Source organism: Vicugna pacos, chromosome 27, assembly GCF_048564905.1.
Source record: "Vicugna pacos chromosome 27, VicPac4, whole genome shotgun sequence".
Classification (NCBI taxonomy): Eukaryota; Metazoa; Chordata; class Mammalia; order Artiodactyla; family Camelidae; genus Vicugna; species Vicugna pacos.
Window position 1 is genome coordinate 6,134,654 of NC_133013.1, and position 22,545 is coordinate 6,157,198.

The 22,545-nt window shown below is 41.5% G+C and overlaps 1 protein-coding gene and 1 non-coding gene across 3 annotated transcripts in view; one reads left to right on the top strand and one right to left on the bottom strand.

Annotated features, from left to right (window-relative positions):
- Window positions 1–22,545, bottom strand: part of ENTREP2 (endosomal transmembrane epsin interactor 2) — a 275,220-nt gene that overhangs the window by 44,320 nt on the left and 208,355 nt on the right. For both annotated transcript variants that reach the window (XM_072950670.1, XM_072950669.1), the window contains exon 3: window positions 13,632–13,742. In XM_072950670.1, coding sequence (XP_072806771.1) covers window positions 13,632–13,742 — 111 coding nt within the window. The remainder of the gene's footprint in view (window positions 1–13,631; window positions 13,743–22,545) is intronic.
- Window positions 1,951–2,023, top strand: TRNAA-UGC (transfer RNA alanine (anticodon UGC)). Its single transcript has one exon. It is a non-coding gene; the product is annotated as a tRNA-Ala (tRNA).

A 22,545-nucleotide genomic window follows, 5' to 3' on the forward strand; every position in this document is an offset into this window, starting at 1 on the left:
AATACGTAAATACCGAAATCTCAGCAGTATTGTTTCCAAGTGAAATGTGATCAGGCATATCGCAGTGTGTAAGTGTGAGATGTCCAACATCCCAGCTGGTTTTTGGTATACCCACGGCTCTCTGCCTCAGCCGGCCACTCACACATATGCTGATACACATGCGTGTATATTTACAAAGTACTAGAAGCTCACGTAGAATCACTGAGTTGTGATTAGTGCTGCTGTGACATGACACTCACTGAGCTTAGTGTGAGCCGGGCACTGTGTTAACAGATTCCCATTCTTTAGTTTCACAAACGAGGAAACAGGCTCAGAGAGGTTAAGTGACTTGCCCGAGGTCACAGAGCTGGTCAGCGTCAGAACCAAGACTGAATCTAGAACTTGTAAGTCCACATCACCTGCGTTTCAGACACACCAAACTGCTTCTGCTCCCAGGACAAGCTGAGACCTTTGGACTCTGTATTGCGATGTCCCCTCCCTGGACCGCCCCCCAAAACAATCCCTTTTGGAATCACATTCCTTCAGGCCCAGCTCGGCTGCCTCCTCTGTTACGTAAACTTTCCTGATCTCCACGGAGAGAGGTAAAACCTCTGTCTTCTCTCCTCCCAGACTCAGGGCTGCCACCCTGAGTGCCCCCGAGCCAGGGAAGACTCCTGGGTAGCCGGGGAACGGAAGGCCAGGCTGGGCAGCACGGGCCCCGGGCCTTGGGCCAGTGACTTGTACTCTGTGTCTCACTTCACTGGAACTCTTTATGCAAATCTGCTCAGAGAAAATGGGAACTAGAGTTTTGGTTACACAGAGACTGATGACGGCAGACCAGGCAGTGGGCGGTCAGCCCTCTCAGCCACTTGCTGGGGTCTGTGTGTGAGGTGACCTGCCCTCGCCCAGCCTGACACTGGGGCAGGGGGTCCCAAGGCTGGGCTTGACCAGCTCTCCTCCGGCAGGTGTGGGTTCAGGAGGCCAGCACGCTACAGGTCCCCATCAGGCTTGCTCTTCTGAGTCCTCCCAAACTCTTTGCAATTTAAATTTCCACCTTTCAGCTGGCAGATTTTTTTTTGTCCCTACATAGCTTTCATTACCATATTTTACTCTGTCAAGGAAGCATGACGGCTGTGACTGATCAATGTTTCCGAATTCCACTTTCCACATAATTAAGGGGCACTAGAACACAAGCACGTTGCTGATGAAGGCAAAGAGCTGCTACGGTTTCTGACTGTAATTGCACTTTGTAACATGCATCATGGGGTCGATGGGGAATATGCATTGAAAAAATTCCCTTGGGGAGCTGGGGTAACAGCTCAGTGGTAGAGCACATACTTAGCACGCACGAGGTCCTGGGTTCAATCCCCAGTGCCTCCATAAAAAAATCAAAAAACAAATTCCCTTAAAACGCCAACAAATCTTTCGGGAATCTAGGGTTTTCCTTTTTTTTTTTTTTAAATCATATGTGTGTGTGTGTGCAAAACATTTAAGGAAAAAGATATCTAATTCCAGAAGACAGAGCTCTTATTATATAAATCATACAATTAAGCTTTTAAACCTTTCCTGAATTTTTAGGGAAAAAAATAGCATCTTCTTTTTATTTATATTGTCAGATATTTTACCTTGATTTTGCTCTTCATTTCATCATATTTTATTTATTAATTTAGCTGTTGCCTCTGTAACAGATGCTCAGATCATTTGTGGAGTAATAAATCCAACAGAGGCACAAGCTTTTAATTTTTCATCATCTGAGTGCCACTGCGAGAGAGAAGGTCGGGGGGTGAGGCTGGTCTTAAGTGTGAAGGCACCAGCTGAAGCATCCCTGCCAGGGAGGTGACTGTCCTGAGAACACCCAGCCAGGATCACAAGCCCTCTGTGCAGGTCACATCTCCATAGGACATAGTAACAATTTCAACAGTCTTGGGAATTTATACAAGACCCTTCTGTTCAAATGATACTTACAAGGGGGGAGGGTATAGCTCAGTGGTAGAGCGCGTGCTTTGCATGCACGAGGTCCTGGGTTCAATCCCCAGTACTTCCATTAAAAAAATAATGACTAAATAAACCAAATGACACCTTCAAGGACGGCATAAGTTGGTAAATTATGAATGTTTGCGGCAGCCTCCCTGTCGGGCAGGAAAACAAGATTGCTGTTCTGAGGCGCCTTCATCTTCAGCCCCGACTTTGTTAATTACGTAGACTTGCGGTTTTCAGGCCAGACTCTGCAATTTCATTAGTCAGCAGTGTAATCAAAGCAGAGCTCTACTTGGCTGGCAGAAACGAGACAGGGCTGAAAACAATTGTGCTGGTTAACGGGAAAATGAGGCACATTTAGCGTTTTTCTTCTGGAGGGACCCGAGTGGGACTCTTTGCGGCAGCAGGGTCTGGAATAACAGAAACATTGGAAGGAACCTAAATGATGCTCTGTGGGCAAATTAACTTGGCAAAGAGTGTTTTTAAAAATGAAACGGACTCTCCTGCGTGGCGTCTCAGACTGTTAACCTTCTGGTGCCTGCTGCCACCCCCACGGGAAGGGGCATCCCACCCCCCACCTCCCTTCCTTCACTTATTCCTGCTCTTCAAAATAACATCCATCACATCTTCCACAGTTAACGCTCAGAAGAACCCACAGGGAGAAGCCAGGGGGGCAGAAGTTCAGCAGTGGGGGGCTGCTTCCCCTCCGTGCCCCCAGCTTTGGAGGGGCAGCAGCACCCCGCACCGGCTCCGTCAGGCGCAGCCCCATTTGGAATTATTGTGTCTATTTCTTGACACCAATGCCTGCCAACTAGCATCTGTCCATTCCGAGAACATAACAAAACTATCAACCTAAAGAGGAGAACATTGTCACTAGTTTTAATCGTTTTCTGGTCTCTAATCCAACGTAATAGTATGTGACCTTCAGAGTCAGACACGAGGAAACACTGCTCCTGGGCTGTTGTGTTTCTAGGCAGAACTGCCTCTCTCCAGTTACTCCTTGTGAGCAGCCCCTGTGCCCTACTCATCTCGGGCCTTAGCACACCTTTCCAGTCTTCTGATCCCACAATACCTGGCCTGACCTGTTGGTTCTTTCCTAAATCAAAGTAGAAACGGAGACTAAGTAATTAACAGATGGCCAGACCTCTTCCCAGCTTCCCCTTCAGTCCTCTCGTGAACCAACTGTGTGAACAATACAGCACCTAAGGAAAGATCACGAGAAGTCGAGAGGCCTGCACGCAGTGGGAGGGGGGTGACGACTCTGACCCCCATCTCAGTGTCACTTAAGATTACATCTTTTCCCTTTAAAACTTTCATGGCTGAGCAGAATCTTGGGAGATGGTCTTTGGCGGGGGACACGGAGTCCACCATCTCCCCAGATTATTTCCTTTCTATCAGCATCGCCTCTCTCCAGTATTGATCTGTGAGCAGCAAGCGGCCAGACCCGAGTTCTGTAACACTGCTACAACACCACCCCTTCACGACTCCGGACCTGGTCATCATTTCAGTGATGTGGACATACCAAATAAAGTGGGGTTGGGGGGTTCAGGTAAGAACCAAGGGAGGGAGGACATGGGCAGGGCAAATGAACAATGCTTTTTTATTTTATTTTATTTTAATCTTGTGGCGGGGGTGGGGGAGGTGGGGCTCACACAATATTTGAGGGTAAAATTGGGGAATGTCTTATAAAAATCCCAGTTCCTGGCTTTTTTTTGAGAAGTCCCCAGTTCCAGGCCGCTGGGTTGGCGGCGGGAGCTGCTCCCTCGACCAGGCTGCTGGGTTCCAGGTGGGGTGAGTGTGCGTCTGGCCACGCCCTTGGCAGCCTGTGGGTCGTGTTTTCTCCTTTTCAGGGAGTGAGGTGCCCTCCCACCTGCTCTCCATCTTCTACGATGTGGACGCCTGGCCTGGCATCTCCATGCCCACACCCTCACCCTCCATCCTTGGGAGTTTGTCCCTTTGGCAGCTGGCCTGCAGCGGGCTCTGGGGGATGCAGACGCGGGTGCAAAGGCAGGTGGACCACGTGTGACAGGTGCTACAGTCAGGTGAGGCGCTAACACCCTCAAGAACCTGCCAGTTTCAATCTCCAGTATTCCTTCCAGAGACCACAATTGGAGCATGTACTAGATGCCTGTTGAATACGACACTGGTCCAGCAGGCCTGGCTGCAGCAGGGGGGGCCAGGGTGAGGGGACAGAGGGTCACCTGCAAGGCTGGCCCTGGAGCACCGGGATTCCAGGTCTCTCCCCAGCCTGTGCCTCATCCCTGCACACCTTGGACGTCCCAGCTGGATGCAGACAGGTGCTCTGCAGACGGCACAGCTGAGCACCAAGGAGGGGGTAAGAGGGTTGAGTCTGCCACCTGGCCACTCCTCACTCCCTCCCTGCTCTGGCCCCAGGCCCCAGCTCAGGAGGCCAAAGAGACAAAAGCCTACACATGTTGGTACCTGGGGGTCTCCCAAGGAGCGCTGGGTACACATCAGGGCCCACATTGCTAGCACAGTGGGTAACCTCCAAGTTCTTGCTCCATTTCTGTGAGTGATTGTGGGAGGTGGGGCAGTGATCAATTCCACCCCCCAACCCCGGCCTTTACCCAGATCTCCGTCCAGGGATGAGGAAACATCACCCAGCAGGTGGCTGGAGACTGGGGAGACGTGACAAGGTCGCCTAGTGCCTGGGCGTGAAGTGCAGCCACGACCAGAGGACAGTCCAGTGGTCTCACTCGGAGGCAGAGGTCAAGTCCAGCAGGGAAAAAGCACAGGGTCTGAGGACTTCAAAGTCCACGGAACCCGGAGGGACACACAGCCAGAAGGAAGCTGCCAGCTCTGAGCACCACATGCCCTCTGGCTTCAGAGATGGGGCCTCCTTCAGGCTCCTTAAACGCCAACTGGCACATTACTGGGGCACAGCCCCTGTGTCACCTGCTCAGAAAAGCCGCCTCATCACACCTTCCTGCTCTGTCCCTGTAGCACTGTTACCTGTCACTGAAACTGCCACCTTTGTTCGCTTGTCAGTCAGGCACTGAGAGCGGTGCACAGGGATCTCTGCTCCTTGTTACTGTGACGTTCCCAGCACCCAGAACATCCCAGACTCGAGGCTCGGCCTCTGCAAAAATGTATCACCCCACGGATGAAAGCAGTGGACACAGGACAGACAGATATCTGCATGCAACCACCACCAGTGGACTTTCAACATATCCATTTTTATTCTGCTGAGAAAGTCTTTCTTGACTAGGAAACTTTGGGGTTTGGAGTCAACTTTCAAACTGCTGAGTTAGCCATGAAATCTGTTCACTGATGCTACTGGCAAATTCACATGAAGATGAATTAAAAACAGAACTATGTTATTACAAAGGCACAATTCTATGTAATCTACAAAGAATAGTCAAATATTAAATTTCCCGTGCGACCAAGAGAGGCCAAGACTAGTCTTGACCCATGATGGGTAGAATAAAATCTGATCCCTTCAGCAAGATTGGAAACCTCGAAGGAGATGGTGGTGGAGGGAGAGCTTAAGTGGGGCTGTGTACTTTGAGCCAAGTTTCCGTTCATCTTTAAAGCCAGGCATTTCCAAAAGCCCCTGCCTAAGGCCATGTCCTCTCATAATTTATTATTCATCACTATGAAACTAAACCAGGGTTGCCCTGGTTACTGTGGGGCTCCTTGGAGGGCTATGGCTTCATAATTGGTGTTGGCTTGGTTACCGGATGCCTTCAATTTTGAGATTAGAGTGCTGGTAATAAATGCAGTGACAGGCCTCAAGAAAAATTTCTAACAGGCTTTGGGAAGTACAAGACAGTCATCAAATCAAGGCCCTCCCCCACAACGTGGCACCGAGGATCTCAACCTGTGGTCCTGATAAACCCAGCAATAAAAAATAAAATAACTGGCTCATGCAAAGAATAGATGACTTTCTAAAACCAATAACCGAATCATGAAGCTATTTGTTAGATGATTTTGGCTAACTGAACTGGGCTGTCACACACAGAATGTTTAGTCTGCTGTAAAGACCTGCTCAGACCAGCATCCAGCACGTGTTTCCTGAGCCCCTGCCACGGCCGAGTTCTGGATCCGAGAAGAGGAAGAGCCCTGGGGACAGTAGCTTGGAAGACCGGCAAGGGGGAAGATGAAGTGGACGTGGCCAAAGAACAGAGTTTCCAGCAAGAAAGAGAGTCATGCCTTGAGGGCAGTCAGAACTCAGCCTGGGTCCCTTCTCAGAGGTCCAGCACCTCACACTCTGACAGCAGACTGAGAACGAGGGAGAAGGGATGCTACGATGCAGATGCTGGAAATGCATTTATGAGCATCTGTGGATTGGTGCCCTGTGTCTGGAGCCTGGTCTTTAAGCTGCTAGGAATTAACACAGGGCAGCTGCCAGGCAGTGAAAATGACAAAGGGCATATTTAGGGCAAGAGGGTCTAAGATGTTGCCCCTACACCTACACTCATAAGGACCTGAGGGACATGAGGGGCCCCCACATCATCTGTGCCCCAAATGGTCCTTAGAAGAGCTAGGAGAACCCCAAGCCACTAGATCTGGAGATGACACCCTGGAAAGGAACCCAGATGTCAGGAGCTGATGCCCGCAAAGGCTCGCCCGGGGAGGTGGGGGGCCAGGGCCTTTACTGGTATAGGCCAAAAGGGCTCGGAGGACAGCACAGAGCAAGCGCCACCCCACCCACCCCTACTGCTCTGACACTAAACTGGCCCCCAGACCCAGATGCCAGCAGGGGCAGAAAAGGAGAAGATGGACGGGGAAGATCCGCTGATGGGCTGAATCCCTTCTGGAAAGAGAGTTAATCTTGCAGAGACTGTTCTAAACTGATAGAAGACTAAATCACTGTGCAGTGAGGAGTCAAATTTATTTTTCCTAAACAAGTGGCCGCATGCCAAGTCAAGGTTAGTTATAAAAAATGAAGAATGCATTTCTGCAGTTCTGAGGCATAATGTAAAAATTAAAACACATTACATAAAATGTAAGAGTCAATAGGATTTAAACCAAACACCTCTTACAAGCAAGAAAATACATAGGCTAAACTTACCAATTAAAAGAAAAAAGAAATCTTTAAAATATTAAGCTAAGTGAAATCAGCCAGACACAAAAAGACAAATATTGTATGATTTCACTCATATGAGGTCCCTAGAATGGACAAATTCATTTATCTCCTGTTCTCCTGGGTTCTGTTAAAAGCCCTTTGTGAATTCCTTTATGAAAAGGGGCTGCACTCTGGCTCCACCTACCAGAAGTCACACATCATACTTGGGGGGCACACGGGACAGAGGTCCAGATCAAGCTCTTCAATCAGAAATACAAACAGACAAGAAAGGAGGAGGTGGTGACCTGCTTTCCATCAAAACACCTGCCCCGGTGGCAGGCAGAGAGTGAGAGAGATTTTCAGTTTTATTCCAATTTATATACTGCCTAAGTCTTTTAATATGAGAACCTAGTAATCTTTTATTTCGTATTAAAAAAAAGGAAACAAAGGAAAAACAGTGCCTTTTAAGAAATATACTCATCAACACAACGGTTATTATATTATAGTGACCTGCATTTGAAAAGGATTGTTATGCTTTCATTTAAAAACTGTAAAAAAATGTGTGAAAGTAAATGAAAAACTTTTGCAGAATGAAGCAGGTCATAACTGAAACAAAATTTTAAAACACATTTCAGGCGCTGTACATTTCATTGTAAAAGCAGCCTCAAATTAAACAAAATACGATGAGGCATTTTAAAAAGCATTTGAAAACCAATAATGCTTTTTAATCGTCATTACCCTAAAATGGAATGTTTACTTAAAATCCCCAAAATGATTTTTACTTTCCTCGGGCCCTTAGGAAAGCACAGCTGGGACCCACGGGCTGGCTCACTCACAGGGACCCTGGGGAGGAGCGGCACCGCCCGGGACACGGCCTTGTGCTGCTCTGCCAAGTTGCAGAAGGTGCGAACGCTAGTACTCGGAGGACAACTGACACGGCGCCCGGGGACCAGCGGCGGCTGGGAGCCTCTCCCATGGGTGAGGAGGGGCCCTTCTGGATGAACCACCTACTCCGGAATCCGGAGGATGGGAAGAAACCACCTGCAGGCCTAGGGGCAGCATGGGAAATGGGGGCGGGCTGAGGGGGACCAAGAGCAGCATGGGTAGTGGGGGCAGGGTGGAGGGGGAGGCCCAGGGGCAGCATGGGAAGCTGGGGTGCAGGGAGTGGTGGGGGTAGGGGCTGTACCACAGGAAGCCAGAAGGAGGGATGGGAGAATCCCTTGGAGAGTAAGCTGGGAGGGACAGGTGGAGGGATGCCCCACCTGGTGGGTGAAGAAGTCTGGGAGGCAGAGAGGAAGAAGGGAAGACAGGAGGAGGGTGGGGGAGCCCGGACACGGGGGAAGGCTGGTGAAGCAGGAGGGGCCAGAACAAAGCAGGGAAGACAGCGCATATTCCACGTGAGATGGAAGCACATGACTGAATTTACATTTTAAGACGTTCTCTGTCTGCGTGGACACGTTCACAGACACAAATGCATGAATGAATTTTGAACCCAACAAATTGAAAGTATGTATATATGTATTTTTACACAAGCCCATAAAAACACATCCAAAACCTATTTCTGTATTGAGTAATTTACATTTTTTTATACATTGTAAAAAGTAGAAATTAGAGGCCACATGCTCTCATGCAATGAAATTAGAAATTAATAGTAAAGGATAGAAAAAAAAAGAAGCCCCAAATCTAGCCACCTGGAAAATTAAGAACATCAATTTAACACTGAAAGAGGAAAGCAAAAAGGCAATGGCAGACTATTTAGAAATAACTCAATGAGAGCACTATATCAGTAGTACCCACAGGAAAACCTATGCAGTAGTGCTACTGACACCCAACTATACAAAGTAGAAAATGAGCAAAATATTCCTTGAGAAAGTGGACAGGATTAAGAAAGCACAGTGAAACAGCTTTAAAAAAGTAATCTTGATTAATAAAACTAACAGCTGGTTAGTAAAGAACAGATTACTTTAAATCAATGGAGAGAAAACAAAATTTAACATTAGAAATAAGAGAAGATTTAGCAATCAATAAAAAGGCTTTAAAAATTATATCAGCTTTATTGAGCTATAATTCACCAATTTAAAGTGTACAATTAATTGGTGTTTAGTACCTTGACAGTGTTAAACACCTAATCAATTTCAGGATATTTCCATCACCCCAATATATTTCCCCAAAGAAAAAAATTTAAAAGCAGCCAAATCAACTCCCTGAGATGCCACAAATCCAGATAATTCCTAGTTATTTGAGTTGTTTCAGAGCACAGATCAAGCCAAACGCTTTCAAGTTCTTCCAAGTTCATTCTGTACAGTAAGCATAACCAATATGAAAACTGCAGAAGGACAGCCCCAAAAGGTAAACCATCAGCCAATCTCACTTATGAATTTCGACACAAAACTCTTCAATAAAATACAAGCAATTCAAATGCAGCATAATATGTCTGCCCTCAATGCCAGGACCGAGGAGGGCCTATTTCTGTTACGCAAAGGTGGTTTACCAGTAGGAAATCTATTCCTGCAACTCACACTATTAATGAACTCAAGAGGAAAGCTGTATGACTGTCTTCACAGAGGTTGAAAAGAACGATAAAACTTGCATTTTACATGCATTCTTGAATTCTAAAAAATCTGGGGGTAGAATATAGCTCAGGATGTAGAGCACATGCTTAGCATGCACAAGGTCCTGGGTTCAATCCCCAGTACCTCCTTTAAAAATAAATAAACCTAATTACTGTCTCCTATCACCACAATAAAATAATACAATAATAAAGAAATTAAATATTTTTTTTAAATCTTAGAGATCCAGGCTAGAAGGTGCCATAAGTTAATAAGGGCCCTTCTGAGAAGCTAACAGTGCACTAAATGGTGACCCATCCAGTCAATCCTCTTTGCTCTCAATCTTACAGAAGTCAGGAATAAAGCATGGGTGTAAAAAAAAAAAGGACTGTTTTTAATCACTCTTTTCCTGTGCAAATCCTCAACATGAATAAAGGGAATGTGGGGCCTGGGCTGGTCCAGATTTACATGGAAAAATAACCTCAAAGTTCTGCCCTGTGTCACTGCTTTCTTGGACACCACAGATCAATGTGGAAATGCCTCCCTTGCCCTGCAGAAGTGGGCCTTCATCAGGAGGGCTGTGTGTTGGCATGCAGGCCTTGGGCCTCTGGGAAAACAAAGATGTTCTAAAAGTACGTGTTTGAAAATAGGCTTTGGCTTTTCACCCACAGGCACCTCTTCTGTGAAGGCAGTAGGGCTGCTGGGCCTCCTGGTGACGGGAAGATGTTCTCCCTTCTCCCTGCTCTGTCTTCTGTCGTGTGTCCTGTGACACAAAAGACTAGAAACATCCCTAACCGATCCTTCATTTAGTCATTTAGTGGTGGTTAAATAAATTATCGTCCATCCATCTGACCGTCCATCCATCCATCCATCCATCCACCCTACCCTTCCATTTTTCCATCCATCCATCCACTCACCCATCCATCAAAAACTTCTGGAAAGGCGATGCTAGGAGTCTGGAATGGAAAACAGAGTATATGTAATAAAAGTTACTTAATTTTTAATTATACAGAGGAAAAAGACACAGATATGGAAATGTACAAGATACAGTAAAGAAAAACAAAAACTGTACTGAAGGATTTATAAAAACATTTTGGGTAAACCAAAGCACACACAATATTCCTAAAAGGGAAAACATGGTGTTGTTAACATGTCTGTTCTCCCCAAAAGTGATTTATAATTTTAATGTGATCCCAGTTCAGATTTCAAATTGATTCCTTTTAAGTCTCAACAAAAAAATTTCAAAACTCATCTGGAAGACTAAACTTTTAAAACTAGGCAAGAAACATTTTAAGAAGTAGATTAAAGTCTGGGATGGGAGCGGGGTAGATTGTAAAAATACAGAGTTATAAATATATACAGTTAAGGTAGTTAAGGTGGCATTGATCTGTGTACAGCACAGGGAATATAGACAATATTTTATAATCGTTAAGTGGAGTATAATCTATAATAATACTGAATCATTATGTTGTACAATCAAAACTAATATAATCTTGTAAGTCAACTATACTTCAGTTTTTTATAAAGTGGTATTGTTCTGGAATATGTATAAACAGACATGGGAAGGAGACAGAATGAAAAGTCCAGAAGTAGACAAACCGTCATAAGTGTGTGTGTGTGTGTGTGTGTGTGCGCGCACACACACACATAATATGATGATGCTGTTAGAGTAAATAAGGCTCTTTTTTTTTGAGTATCCAGCATACGTTCCTGCCTCCCTTCCCTTATCCCTTCCTAATAACACGTTAGTTTGGGGGAGTTATCTCTTGGATTTCATTGGTGGAACAGTTAAGCAGATTCTTTCTTGTCCAGGCCAATCAAAATGCTCCCTCCCTGGACTCTGAGTCTAGAGAAAATGGACAAAGAGGTTAAGAGCACTGGGATTGCTGACTCCTGGAGAACGGCATCCACAGGCACTCAGGATTCCCACTGCAGGCTCCCAGCTGGGGTCAGGCTTCTGCAGCCACAGAAGCCCTTTTGGAACCAGCCAGTTTCCAGACTCAATCTCTAACCTCTTGGATATTCACTAGGTCCCACCATCTTTCCAATAAATGACCTTTGTCTTTATCAGTTTTTGTGACTTGCCACCAAAGGACTCAATGTTCAGGTGGCATTTCATATCATCAGGGAAATATTAGGTTACTCAGGAAATAGTTCTGGGAGAGCTAGCTACCCATTTTAGAGGAAAAAAAATCCATCAAATAAATTCCAGGATTTTAAAGAGTTAATTATAAAAATAAAAATAAAAGCACACTAGGGGAAATTACCAGGGTAACATTATCTTTGGAAGGAAAAGATCTTTTTATTGGTTCCAAAGTAAGACTGCAAAGGAAAACATGAACAGATTTGAAGACACAAAAGTGAGAATTTTTTCTATGTCAAAAAATAAAATTAAAAGGCAAATAGCAATCCAGGAAATATATTTGACTAATATAAGCCACAGGACTCAAAACCACAATATATAAAGAGCTCTTACAAATCAATAAGATAGTGTTAAATCTAAAAATGGGTAAAAAGTTGGGGTATATTTATACAATGGAATACCACTCAGTGATAAAAAAAGAAATAATGCCACTTGCAGCAACATGGATGGACTTGGAGATTGTCATTCTAAGTGAAGTAAGCCAGAAAGAGAAAGAAAAATACCACATGATATCACTTGTATGTGGAATCTTAAAAAAAATAAAAGAAAGAAAGAAAAAAGAGGACACTAATGAACTCATCTACAAAAGAAATAGACTCACAGACATAGTAAAAAATCTTATGGTTACTAGGGAAAGGGTATGGGAAAGGATAAATTTGGGAGTTTGAGATTTGCAAATGTTAGCCACTATATATATAAATAGATAAAAAAACAGATTTCTTCTGTACAGCACAGGGAACTATATTCAATATCTTGTAATAACTTTTAATGAAAAAGAATTAAAATGAATATGTGTCTGTGTGTATGTATATATACACACACACATATATGCATGACTGGGACATTATGCTGTACACCAGAAATTGACACACTGTAATTGACTATACTTCAATAAGAAAAAAGTTGCTTAGTAAAGAAAAAAATAAAAATAAAATAAATAAAAATGGGTAAAGATCCCAGTCAATTCACAGAAGAAAAAGAAATATAAATGGTGCATCATATATGCTATATGTATTTTTTAACTATTCTATTTTGGCAGGGGGTAGGTAATTAAGTTTATTCATTTTTGGAGGAGGTACTGGGGATTGAACCCAGGACCTTGTGCATGCTAAGCATGTGCTCTACCACTTGAACTATACCCTCCCCCATATATGCTATATGTAAACAGAACACACAGTCATAAGAAATAGAGGCATGGCCCTGCTACAGAGAAGCTTCAGGAAGTTGAGTGTCGCCCCTGACCTCTCAGTAGTGACAGTCACAGGCTGAGCAAGTGTAGGGACAGCTGTGGGGGGAGTGGCTCTGAAAGGCAACCCCATGTAGTCTCTAAGTTCAAGAAACAGATGTCGCTCCCATTCCTAGCCCCAGGGTCATACCAAGGGTCACATACACTTTCACGGGATGGGATGAGGCACACTGATTTCTGCCCCAGCCACATACCTGCATTACCGAACCAGGAGCTAAGTCACTATATGGAGTGATGGTTCCATCCAATGAACTGTTTACCGACTCCCCACCACGTACACAGCATCCTGTCCACAACGCTCTTAGACTGAAAAGATAATCCTCTTTTTTCAATTGAACAATGAGAACTAAATTGTTTTGATGCACTCAACCTCAAGCTGATACGTATCTCAGCACTTAAAATCGACTTACAAAATGGATTTAAAATTCAGTGGGGAGAAAAATCAATGCCACAAATGCTAAAAAATAATCATTACTAAAGACATTTATTCTGAAACAGCACTACACTCATACTATTAGTAACTGATTTACAAGAACACATTTCAATGTGGGAGAATTTTTAGAAATGAATCAACTCAACTTTAATTCCTTAAACAATTATAATACATCAGAACAAACCCAAGAGTACAATAAAATTACTTTTAAAATTACTTTCATGCAAAATCAAAGCCTATGACCTTTATCAAAAGGCTTGCTTTTCATTACTCACCAACTGACAGCCTTCTAGGGAGTTGACTAGCTGAGCATTCTGACAGGAGAGAATTGAACCAGCCAAATTCAGCATTACACACACCGCAGAGAGCAGCATGAAAAAGGTTATCTGGAAACAAACCAAACAAAAAAATTGATTATTCCCTTGGAAAGACTTGAAGGGAAAATTATTTGCCTTTTAAAAAGCTTTGGAATTTCTTCTGCATAGCACAGGGAGCTATATTCAATATCTTGTAATAACCTTTAATGAAAAAGAATATGAAAACGAGTATGTAGTGTATTTGCATGACTGGGACATTGCACTGCACACCAGAAATTAACACATTATAACTGACTATATTTCAACTTAAAAAAAAGCTTTCAGGTGATCAAATAATTACATGAATAGCATTTCTTTGTTTTAAAGGAAAGTATTACTTGTTAAAATTTCAAATTCATATTACCCTAAAGCAAATAGAAAAGGCAAAATCTCTGAAAAGCCACAGCCAGCAACCATGATTTTATCTGAAATATATTGTAAAATATTCTAGAAGCTAAACTTGAAAATACTATACTTTAGTCTCAAAAGAGTGTTATATAGTCTCAAAAATAACAAGTAATAAACTACTAAAGAAAATCAAGTGAAAGAAGTTTATTTACTAAGTTTATTATAATGCCTTTAAGCTTATTTCTTTTCATTTTTACTATGGAAACTTTCATACATATACAAAACCAGAGAACAGAGAATAAGGCAGCCCTACACACCCATCACCTAGCCTCAACAATTAATCTGCTTAGGGTCAGCTGTGTTTCTACCCTCTCTCTTCCAAACTATTTTGTAGCAAATATTAGACATCGTATGATTTCATCTTTAAATATCTCAGTGTGTATTTCTAAAATAATAAAGCTCTTTTGGAAAACATAGTCAAAATACGGACATCACATCTATAATAATTAATAATCCATTAATATCAAATATTTAGAGTTCACATTTCCTTGTTTCAAATTTTCTTCATACTTTCTTTGAATCAGGTTACACAGGATTCAAAGGAGTTCCATACAGAGCAACTGGTTGTCCTGAATTTTAGATATTTGTAAACTAATGGGTTTTTCCCACCATTATTGTGTCTCCCTTGAAATCTGTTGAAGAAACCAGTTCATTCGTCCTATAGAGTTTTATACAGCTTCAACTTGCTTAATGTTTCTCCAGCCTCTGTACTTTTTCTAATTTTGTGGTTAGATACAGAGGTTTGATCGAATTCAGACTAACAGAAGGTAAGTAGTACCTCTCTGTGATGTTAGCAGCTGTTTTGCATGACTGCTTGGATCCATTCACTTATTAGGATTTCCAAAATAGTGCTAGTCAAACTCCATCACTTCTCCCTTTATTCGTGGGAATCAAGATGTTGAAGAAGACTTCAGGGGAGGGTATAGCTCAAGTGGTAGAGCACATGCTTAGCATGCATGAGGTCCTGGGTTCAATCCCCAGTACCTCCTCTAAAATGAATAAACCTAATTAACTCCACCCACTGCCAAAATAAAATGATTAAATAATACAATAATAAATAGATAAAATATAAAAGTAAAACTTTTTTTTAAAAAAGGAGACTTCTCCTCATCAATGGTTTTGATACCCTAGGGTCCAGTTCATAGAGGAAAAGGATGTATGTTAGATTCTCTCCATCTGTCTTTCAGATTTCAAAATAATTAGTTGATATATTGCTAGACTTGCAAAATAAATTCAGGTCTCTGTGGTTAGTTAATACTCTTGCTGCACTGAAATCTAATGCAACAAAAATTTTTTTTTTAAAAAAAGAAGGGGGACAGTGTCATGAAAACTTGCTAAAGACTTTGAAATGGGGACAAAAAATTACTAGACATCCTGTCTGTGTACCTTTCTGAGTTACTTGGCCTTTTTTTTTTAATTGTTTTTAAGTTACTTGACAACTCTGTGAGTTGTGAAATACTCAGAGTAATGCAAATGATTTTTGAGGACAGACATATGATTGAACTTTGTCTGGTGGGATGCAATGATTACCACCCCATGGAATGCTGACTGCTTTTATATCTCTTTGGAAATTCCTTGCAGCATTTTCAATTGACTGTCTGTGCACACTGTTTGAATTCTCTTTTAAACAGCTTACTGGTTCATTTATTAAATAATGAGTTAAATATAATCTTTGACACAATGTTATTTTAAAAAAATTAGTTGGGTCCCTAGCATCTTTCAAAAGTACTGTTTGTTGAGGGGGTGTGTGTGTATGTGTTTGAGTTATTATGAACCATAAACTGAAACACATTTGATATTTTTCAGTCACTGGAGTCCTTAGCGAGAGACAGTCAATTCAAATTAACACAACTCTCGTCGACCCTGAGAGCTTTCTTGCTCATTAGTGTGACAAGATATTCCAGGACCATCATACACGTTTCTTGTCCCTGTCCTGGAATCAGCCCTTTCTCCAGTAAGCCCTGGTTCCTTTCAGAGAGGATGGTATTTAGATAACACAACTTTCCTGCTAGAGGTGCTCTTGCTACTTGGACGGTCATTGTTTTAAATATTTTCAATTGTTGGGTATAATATATCTTACACTCATACTGAAGTCTCGAATTCAAATTCAAAACTACAGGGTTTATACTTAATCACATCCACGTTCTATCTCTATCTCCTACCAATTATGCCCAAAATCTTATTTCTCATTATCATTAACCAATTGATTTAATCTCATGATAACCCACACAACAGTCTCCAAATAACAATGCCAATACTACCACCAAAAAGCATGATGACTGAAAACAGTTCAGGATGCTTCTGTTTCCTTTTATCCTGTGAGTTCATCCCACCAGGAATAAGTGGTCAAATGAGGGTGCTGCAGAGTCACTGTAGTTCCTCTACATGTGGTTACGTTCCTTTGTGTCATTTCTATTGTTAGGGATGGTTTTCTAAATTCAGTTTTGTTTACAATTAGGTAAAACAATTCTAAAGTCAAATCCATAAAAGAAGTTTCAAATAAGTCTAGCTTTTATTCTTCCCTGCATTCTATTCTGTCTTTTCTCCTATAGGTAACCACTTGTTTAATTTTACATTTTAATCCTTCCGTTACTTGGTTTTTAGTAGAGGCAAATAAATAATAGCATACAACACAAATTTTCTCCTTCTAAACTATTTTTTTTCTCTTAATACAGGGCAGAGCACGCAACAGGAGTACACAGAAACACTCCTTATTCCTTTCGACAGCTGACTCGTTCTTCACTGCACAGATGCACCATGTTTATTCAACCAGGTCCCTATGCATGGACATTTGGGTTGTTTGGATTTTTTGCTTTTTACTGTAAACAGTGTTGCAACAGCCTTATGCATACATCTTTTAAATGGCTGCTAATATGGCTATAGGATATACTCTATGAAGTAGGATTTCTGGACTAAAAGATAAGTGAATATTTAATTTTTCTAGACACTGTCACATTCCCCAACATAGAAGTAGTACCATTTTTCATTCCTACTAGCAATGTATAAAAGTGAGAAGGTCTTATTCTTTTTCTTTAATGACTAAAAAACTTTGGCTAAATTAAATATAGGGAGAAATCGGTATTGCTGTTTGTTACCATAAATGTTATGTATCTCCACCAAATGTAGCAAAATTTATTTTTCCTTAAATACACACAGAAGACAGAAAACAAAAGAGGATATTATGTACAGTCAGGAAATATTTCAAATTCATGTTAATAATATTTCAGCAACAATTGTAGTAGCTGTGGGTTCTTAGCATCCCGTGGGGGGCTTGGCTGCACAAAAAGGGTTAGCGTTAATTTTTCATATTAGTAGTCACAAAAGAACCATTCAAGTCATATATAAATAAACTGGTCTGCAAAGTTTCAAAATGGAGCTCAAAAATACTAATAATTGAGCTCAAAATGGAGCAAATCTACAAAAAAGCCATGAAAGGAGACTACTTTTGAGATGCAGGGAGTACTCAACAATACACATGATGCTAGGAAGTCAGGGGAAAAAAGAGACAATAAGGTTTTTTTTTTTCAAGTTTACTGTTTTTTTAAAAATTGTGGTAAAATATACATGACAAAACTTTACCATGTTTTTATAATTTGTTTCATTGTGATAAAATATACACAGCATTAAATTTACCATTTTAACAACTTGTAGGTGTACAGGTCGGAGGCATGAAGTACACTCACGTCAGTGTGCAACCGTCGCCACCATACATTTCTAGAACTTTTTCATCTTCCTAAACTGAAATTTCATACCCATACAGTTCACTATTTATTTAATCCTCATTCACTGTTCCCCTCAGATCCTGGCAACCACCATTCTACTTTCAATCTCTCTGAATTTGACTATTCTGAGGCTCTCATATAAGTGAAATCACACAGGATTTGTCTTTTTTGTGGCTGGCTTATTTCACTTAGTGTAATGTCCTCAAGTTTCACACTTGGAGCATGTGTCAGAATTTCCTCCCTTTTTAAGGCTGAATAATATTAATTCTATGTTTAGACCACACTTTCTTTAACTAGTCATCTGTCAATAGACAGTTGGGTTGCTTCTACTTTTTGGCTGTTGCGAATAATGTGGCCACGAACATGAGTGAGGGTATAAATACTGATTCTAGTCACTGGTTTGAATTCTTTTGGTTATACACCCAGAAGTGGAATTACTGGATCATATGGTAACTCCACGTTTAATTTTTTGAGGAAATACCATACTGTTTTCCCGAGTGGCCACACCATTTTGCATACCAATGCACAATGCTCAAGGGTTCTAATGTTCCCACATCCTAACCAACACTTGTTGTCTTCTGTTTTTGTGGTAACAGTCACCCTAAGAAGTATGAGATGGTATCTCATGTGATTTCAGTTTGTGTTTTCTGAACGATTAGTGACGCTGAGCCTCTTTCAATGTGCTTACTGGTCATCTGTATGTCTTCTCTGGAGAAATGTCTATTCATCCAGGTCCTCTGCCTAGTTTTTAACTTTTTTTTGTATTGAGTTGCTGAAGTTCTTTATATATTCTGAATACTAATCCTATACTTTCTGGGCACTTATCCTCTATAGATATATGATTTTCAGATATTTTCTCCTATTCTGTGGATTCCCTTTTCACTGTGTTGATTGTCTCCTTTGATGTGCAAAAGTTTTAAATTTAGGTAAGGTTCAATTCATCCATTTTTTCCCTTTGCTACCTGTTCTTTTGTTGTCATATAAAAAAAAAAAACATTGTGAGATCCAATGGCATAAAGCTTTCCTTTCCCCTTTCTTCTAAGAGTTTTGTAGTTTTAGGGCTTACATTTAGGTCTTTGAGCCATTTTGAGTTAATTTTTGTATATGGTGTAAGGTAGGGGTCCAGCTTCATGTTTTTCATGTAGATATACAGTTTTCCTGTCACCATTTGTTGAAAATACTGTCTTTTTCCCAAGAAACGGTCTTGCCACCCTTGTTGAAAGTCAGTTGGCCATATATGTGAGGCCATATTTCTTAGCTCTCTATTCTGTTTCACTGATCTATCTACATGTCTGTCTTTAATGCCCCTACCACACTATTTTGATGACCATTGCTTTGCAGTAAGTTTTGAAATCAGGAAGTATGAATTCTCCAACTTTGTTCTTTTTGAGGTTGTTTTGGTTATCGGGGGGGGGGTCCCTTAAAATTCCATGTAAGTATTAGGATGGGTTTTTCTATTTCTGCAAAAAAAAAAAATGTCATTGGGATTTTGATAGAGATTGTATTGAATCTGTAGATCACTTTTGGAACTGCTGACATCTCAAAATATTGCATCTTCCAATCCATGAACATGGAATGTCTTTCCATGTATTTATGTCTTCTTTAATTTCTTTCAGCAGTATTTTATCTCATCAGTTTCAGTGTGTAGAGTCTTTCACCCCCTTAGAAAAGTTAAGTATTTAATTCTTTGTATGTTATTTTAAAGGAGTTGTTTTCTTAATTTCCTTTACAGATTGTTCACTCTTAGTATATCAGAATGCAACTGACTGTTGCACACTGATTTTGTATACCACAAGTTTGATGATTTTATTAATTCTAACAGATTTTTTTTTAATGGAAGCTTTAGTGACCTACATGCAAGGTCATGTCATCTGTAACAGAGATCATTTTACAACTTCCTTCCCAACTTGGATGACTTTTATTTCATTTTCTTGCCTAGCTGGCTAGAATTTCCAATATTATATTGAAAAACGTGGTGACTGTGGACATCCTTGTCTTGTTGCTGAACTTAGAGGGAAAGATTTCCGTCTTTCACCAATGAGTGTGATCACCTGTCGGCTTTTCATACATGGCTTTCATAACGCTGAGGTTTTCTTCTGCTTCTAGTTTGTTAAGTGTTTTGTTCTCTATCATGTTAAAGTTTTTCAAATGCCTCTTCTGAATCAGCTAAGATGATCATGTTTTGTTAAAAAAAATCATTCTGTTAATGTGGCATGGGACATTGATTTCAAATGTTTAATTATCCTTGCATTTCAGGTATAAATTCCATTTGGTCACAGTGAGAAGATTTAAGCTGTTTTTTTGTTTTGTTTTGTTTTTAAACATAAGAAAGGTCATGACATACTTTTTTTGGAACTATATACCTTGACTCCACTCTGGGGTCCTTCTCCCTTTTCCAGTCCCCTTCTAGGCCCCATGTGCTATATGCACTGGCTCACAAAAGGTGGAGCCCTAAGGGTTATTTTAAACCTCAAGTCATCACAGAATTTGAAAGGTCAGGCAAAAGTTTCTTTGACAGGTCAAATCTTTAAAACAATTTGATTCCATTTAGTGCCACATGCCAACAGCCACAAGGATATTTCTTTTCTAGGCACGTATCTTCCATTTGCTGTAAGCGCATTTACCCACATCATGCTCCACTGCATCTTTCTCTCCCTACTTGTGCACCTTTGGGCATCATGCTTTGGGTGGACAGACCACATTTTAACCCATCTCCTCTCAGTCATCTTGTCCTTTTAAAAATATTTATTGGGCCTCCAGTCACTAACTAAACCTTTATCCTAAATCATTTTAATCCATTTTGGCAATGGGAGTGACAACTATATCCTGGATTTGATCTTTGCCTGAGAATGTGATTTAATTTGCCTCTGTCTCTGTTTTATGTTTTACTGCCTGGGGGTCCAGAAGCAGCTGTGTATCAGTACACTTCCGTATTCTATCCTGGTCATTCCTGAATACAAACCAGCCAAGTATTTTCTGGCTTCATCTCTTTCCTGTTAAGTTTTCTTAATGCAGCCACAGCCACCAACGCTCCTGGTACCAATGTTCTATGTTCTAACTTTAGAGTTATGGGTTCATTATGTACATGATCTGCTTCAAGTTATCACAAAAGGTACTTTTACTATGTGCTTTTCCATTGCATAACACTTACGATCTTCTTTCCAAACTCCCCAGAATGAGTTTCCTCAACTTCTGGACCATTCAGGATAGGGTAGGTTACAAGTAAGTCTAACATCTCAGTGGCCTTACACAGCGGAAGTACTTTTTTCTCCTATTACATGACCATAGCAGGTCAAGTGGGTTTTGCCACAGGTTCACTCAGACACCTAAAACAATGAAGGCTTTATCTCAGTGATGTTCCTACAGTCACCTCAGCCAGGGGCCTTAAAGTTCCTGCCTGGAGGTGTCACCTCCAGTTATTTTTGTTCACCTTTCGTTAACCAAAGAAGCCACGTGGCCACACTCAACATCCAAGGGAATGGGAAGTTTGATCCTACCAAACGATCCAAAGGAAAGAACCGGGTTACCTGTGAGCACGTCTGATGACCCCCATATCCCTGTTCTCCTCTTATTCTATAAACCACTTCTGTGTTTCCTTATCCAAGACCCTGACATAAGGCACCATTTCTGCTGATGACTCTCCCTTGTCTCCCCTTCCAGACCTCTTCTACCATTATATGGACTACTGTCTGCTCAACATTTTCACCTGGATGTCTCAGAGGCTTCTCACACTCACTTAGCACAGAAAATCAAACTTGGGAAGATCTTCTTGAAATGCTGTCAAACTTTGTGGCATCACCATCTGCCTGAATTTCTCACATTTGAGGTATGAGATGGTTTTCACCCTCTCCTACTCTGACCACATCTGAGGATCAGCAAGTCCTGCTCATTCTACACAAACAATCTCTCTCCATCCCCACCGCTGGCACTGCTCTTTCGTTTCAACAAGCATCATCTTCTCTATGGATGGCTTTTCCTCATTCTCCCTGACTCCAGTGCTGACTCCATTCATGACTCCCTTGACCCTGGGCCGACGGTTATCTCACTAACATGTAAATGGATTCTCAAGAGCAAGGATTTCTGTTGTATTCACTGATAACCCCAAGTCCCTAGCTGGGTACTTAATACACACTTCTGAACTTTTTTGAATGCATGAATGAGTGAATGGGTGAATGAATGATGTCATTCCTCTGCTTAAGGCCCTTTAGTAGTTTCCCCTTGCCCTGACATGGATGTCCAAGGCCGGATAAACCTGAAAAATGGTTGACCTGGCCTGGGTTGATTTCCTCAGCCCATGCCCAGCTGCTTCTGCTACACCCTCTACCATCTAGCCAAAGAAAATACAGTTTTTAAAAAATATTTTATTTATTTACTTATTGGAGGAGGGAGTAATTAGGTTTGTTTGTTTAATGTTAATGGAGGTACTGGGGATTGAACCCTGGCGCATGCTAAGCATGCACTTTACCACTGAGCTATACCTACCTCTTGATTAGGGCCAAAAAAAAGTCAAAGTGTGAGAAGGTACTGGCACTAGATACAGCAGACAATGAATGGAGTATTACGCTGAACATATGAAGAAATCATACAAATCAAGAGAAACAGAAAAGGTCTAATATATGAAACCTGATTTAAAAAAAAAAGATGCTTAACATCACCAGTAAGCAAGATGTGCAAGTTAATACTACAATAAACACTACATGCCC